The sequence below is a fragment of the Notothenia coriiceps genome, unplaced genomic scaffold, assembly GCF_000735185.1.
Source record: "Notothenia coriiceps isolate Sejong01 unplaced genomic scaffold, NC01 NC01_scaffold00000300, whole genome shotgun sequence".
Lineage (NCBI taxonomy): Eukaryota > Metazoa > Chordata > Actinopteri > Perciformes > Nototheniidae > Notothenia > Notothenia coriiceps.
In genome coordinates, this window is record NW_011333001.1 from 11,521 (window position 1) to 16,029 (window position 4,509).

Sequence of the window (4,509 nt, forward strand, 5' to 3'; positions counted from 1 at the left end):
CTCTCGAGGCGCCGCGCGCCCGGCGTTGCTCAGCGCCGCGCCCGCACAGCGCCAGCCGCTGAAGAGTCCACTGACCGGCCCGCACTGCGGCATAGCACCCGGAGACTGTAAAGTTTCGTGGCCCAACGCGGGTCAGCCTCCCCGTCATGAGTCCCAACGCTCTCACCAGACACCGGGGCGTCTGTCCCCCGCCGCAGCTCGTACCCGCCCACCGTCCTAGCTCGTCGGTGCTGGAAGACGAACTCTTCTGGTCAGCGCTGACGTAGCTGACGTCGACAAGTGTTATTGTACCCCCTCCTTAACGTCATAACACACTAACTCGAATGTCACCCACCCAACACACCTACCGACGTAATGCGCACATTCATGGCGATGTCCCTCGTCCCACTAGTCGCCAGCATCGGCTCACCACGCACACCTTCTCTAGTGATGGTCATAACCTAGTCAGATCGGGCGGATCAGTCCATCAAAAGTATAACGACGGCCAGAATATAACCTGTTTGCGCACGAATCGTGTCGCCGGACTCTCCTGCGTATTTGCCGAATTCGCGCACTGGAACACACCGCAAATCCGAGCCGAGCACGTATGAACTGCGTATGCGTGAGTGGCAATAACTCTCCTTACCAGCAGGCGGCGATAGTGTGTATTCATCATTCAAAAGAGGCAACAACCGGAACAACCGGAAAACAGAGAAGAAGAACAGACTCCATGATATAAACAAACAAAAAATAGCGTTTTTGTTTCCATTTTCACTCTCGTCCATTGAAAACATGAACGAACAGGAGCTCTATAAACCGATGAGGTGAAATAGCCGTCCGTGTGTGTTCCATCTTCCATTTTAAATCATTTGTTTACCTCCCTCACTTCCGTTAACGCGTCTCATGCAATGGTTCGCTAGCTGAACAGCCAATCAGTGTTATCCCTTTGTCCGACTTCCGGTGGTGTTCCCGACGTGAATCGGCAAGAAAAGGCGTCAGGTCGGCAGAAAAGACCCGACGGTGCGGCGCACACCACTCCGAATAGGGCGTGCCCACGCTCATGTTCGGCCCGACTCCCATTTACTGCCGATTTCGGGCCGGTGTATCTGGGCCTTTAGCTTCCTAGAGCAAGTGGCACTGCTCTATGAGGTGTGAACGATTACATTAAGCCGGGACCTGGCTCGGAACACTGTTGTTGTTGTTGTTGGCGAAACACATCAGCAATGATACGTATTTTATGACATAGAACAAAAACGTGTACATCTTTTCAGCTTGTATGTCCGATCTTAAATGAGCCATCTATCCAAAACCAGTTCAAAAAACCATTGACTTTGAGACAATGGGACCAGAAATGCTAACTCATTGTCAGGTTTTAGGACTCCAGCCCCAGTTCTGGTAGTTCTGTTGAGAAAGACATTTTGTACAAAAACAAATTAGATGCTGATAGTTATACATCTTTACTGCACTGTATATAACACAACCGTGATGATACCTGCTTCTTTTGTAGACCAAGCCAGCGGTGGTACCATCGACTGGACCTACAACCAGGGCATCAAGTACTCCTACACCTTCGAGCTGAGGGACACCGGTCGCTACGGCTTCATCCTGCCAGCCAGTCAGATCATCCCTACCGCCTCTGAAACCTGGCTGGCTCTGATGGCCATCATGGACCACGCCTACAAGAACCCCTACTAAAGTGTGTGTGTGTACAAGTCATCTTGAAGACTAATATCACCATCATCATGAGTCTTTAGACAAATGAAAGTCACAAACAAACGAATAAATGAGCACACTTAAAAACTGCAGTTTCTATTTCTTTTTTATTTAAAGCTAATGGGTTGAATTACATGTTTACGCACATATTTGTCTGAATTATGTAATTGTTAAGACTATCATGATCCAAATATATATTTCTTTCTGTCCTGTGCCAATCATAACAAAAGCTAAGAGGCCTAAAACTGTAATTATATTACATTTTTGGTAATTGGGCTTATTCAAAGGTTAATACATTTTATTTATATGTTAACTGCACAAATCGATAGTTAAACATGTCATATTGTAATCTAGGGAATAAGATAAGTCTCCCTTTTAACATTAGACATAATTAACCATTATTGAACAAAATAAATCATACTCCCTTTAGCTTTGTTGTGTTTCTCAACATTACAGAACCGTCTAATTGACACAAGAAAACAATACTGATACAGCAAACAATGATACACTTTATTTGACATTCATTAACAAATAAAATCAAGTGTCAAGATTGTTAATGTGAGTTAAGACTGCCTGAAATCACAGGCTGCAGGGTAGCACATATTAAATGCACCGAACAAGAGATTGCGTGAGTGTATTCAGAGGCCAAAAACAAAAATCACCACCAAGCCACAAAACAAAAGGCCACACATTAGCAATCAATACTGTTTCTCAAATGCATCTGTGGGCAGTGAGGTCTCCTCCCTTCAATGTCACAGCGATGTTGGTATAATGACAGTTTGCATGCTAACCAGTCAGTGTGATCACAACTCACATTATTGTCTTCACACACACACACAAAGGCAACCAGTCACGTGACAGCATTAGCGGATGAACAAGTTGAACACAAAAGCTACTTGAGAAAATTACAAAAATACAGCACATCTTTACTTCATTTTACAAAATGGATCGAGCTCTGTGACGTCATTTATATAAATTACACCTCGTGTCAAACACAGATTTTTAGTTTCATATCGTGACATTCAAGGATTCTCCAGCAATAAACGTGACATTTATCTAGTGGCTGAAATTCAACGTGACCTTTTTAGACGAAGAAGGAGAAGAAATAAGAGATTATCCACAGAGTTAAGTTTCTATCTGGACAGGTGGTTGTTTCAAAGGAGAGTTACATGAACAATAGATTAGAGTGCAGGCTTTAGGTTGACGGATGAGAAACTGTGCAAACATTCAAAAACACGCCATTTATTACATATTATAAGAAACATAAAAAGTGGAAAATACTTTTAAATTTGTGCAGCTGATGAGTCTGAAACTAAATTATGCAGATTATATTGTTGTATGTCTTGATTAGAGTTTTAAACATTTTGGTCTCTACTTCAGTGTCGTGTTAACTCCTCCCCCAAAAGGTGGTTAAATCAATGTTAAGCATCTGTGTCGTAGAGATGTGTTTCTATACACTTCTATAACTCGAAACATGAAATAAAGGGACTCTTAGTCAGAGGTATGTTTGTTCATGTATTTCTGTGTGGATGATGAAGGTGTTATTTCCAGGGTCTGCTGCTCTGAGCCCTGCTGCTGTCCCTCCCTGCTACGGAGGAGGAGGAGGACGAACTCTGTCGGCTGCGAGCGCTGGACGCTTTGGAGAGAGAGCTGCCGGAGGACACGCGGCTCGACATCCGGCCTGCAGGGAGACACACAGGGACAGACAGGGAGACACACAGGGAGACACAGGGAGACACACAGGGAGACACACGGGGAAACACACAGGGAGACACACAGGGAGACACACAGGGACACACGGGGAGACATACAGGGAGGGAGACACACAGGGAGACACAGGGAGACACACAGGGAGACACAGGGAGACACACAGGGAGACACACAGGGAGACACACAGGGAGACACAGGAAGACACACAGGGAGACACACAGGGACACACGGGGAGACATACAGGGAGACAGAGGGAGACACACAGGGAGACAGAGGGAGACACACAGGGAGACACACGGGGAAACACACAGGGAGACACACAGGGAGACACACAGGCGACACACGGGGAGACACACAGGGAGACACACAGGGAGACACACAGGGAGACACAAATGACAGGGAACATGTGTTTATTTGAAATCAATAGAGAACAATTCATTGAGGAAACCTGTTTCGAAACAGTTGCTCCATTAAAACCAAATGGAATACAAATATTTAAACAACACATAAGACGTTAAAGTTGAAGAATGGGCAATATGGAGCTATAATAAAAATAAAAATAAATATCGACACAAGATGTTAAAAGGAAGTGTCCAGTAAGATGTAAGTAAAATGAAATATATAAACGAATAACACAAGAACGATAGCTTTACTCAAGAGGGGTTTTGATTTTCAGGAAATTGGTCTGGTATAAATAAATCAAGCCAAACAGATAGCATGTTCTTTTTGCATTACTTTGGTTCTGTTTTCCCCATACTGTATGTATTACTTGAGTTCTCTCCAGGGAGACGCCTGATCAGAGCTGGGATGAAGCGTAGTATCTGAGTGTGTTCTTACTGTTGGAGTTGCTGGGCACGAGGTTCTCCTCCAGCTGATCCTGGATCTTGGTCAGATCGTCAGAAGCAAACCTCCAGCACTTCTCCGCGGCCTGCAGAGGAGGCTTCGGCACGGAGCTCTTCTTCCCCTTCGAGGGCGAGGGGGAGGAGAGGCAGGAGGTCGGGAGGGAGCCCGTCGTCAAACCTTCTGGAAACTTCTGAGCGATTACCTTAAGACCTGAGAGAGGACAGCAGAGTTAAAGGTGGGAGGCGTGTGGCGCAGTGGCCTAGT

At 45.5% G+C, this 4,509-nt stretch overlaps 1 protein-coding gene and 1 long non-coding RNA gene across 2 annotated transcripts in view; one reads left to right on the plus strand and one right to left on the minus strand.

Moving 5' to 3' along the window:
- The window catches only part of LOC104940976 (carboxypeptidase A1-like), a 9,609-nt gene extending 7,827 nt beyond the window's left edge, over positions 1–1,782 (plus strand). Inside the window, exons 7-8 of the mRNA XM_010766013.1 lie at positions 1,356–1,374; positions 1,487–1,782. Coding sequence (XP_010764315.1) covers positions 1,356–1,374; positions 1,487–1,674 — 207 coding nt within the window. The 3' untranslated portion in view covers positions 1,675–1,782. The remainder of the gene's footprint in view (positions 1–1,355; positions 1,375–1,486) is intronic.
- Positions 1,783–2,181: 399 nt separating this feature from the next.
- On the minus strand, positions 2,182–4,476 carry LOC104940970 (uncharacterized). Its single transcript, XR_797850.1, has 2 exons — positions 4,240–4,476; positions 2,182–3,373 (listed from the first exon to the last, which is right to left on the minus strand). It is a non-coding gene; the product is annotated as an uncharacterized lncRNA (long non-coding RNA).
- Between the last annotated feature and the right edge of the window lie 33 nt (positions 4,477–4,509).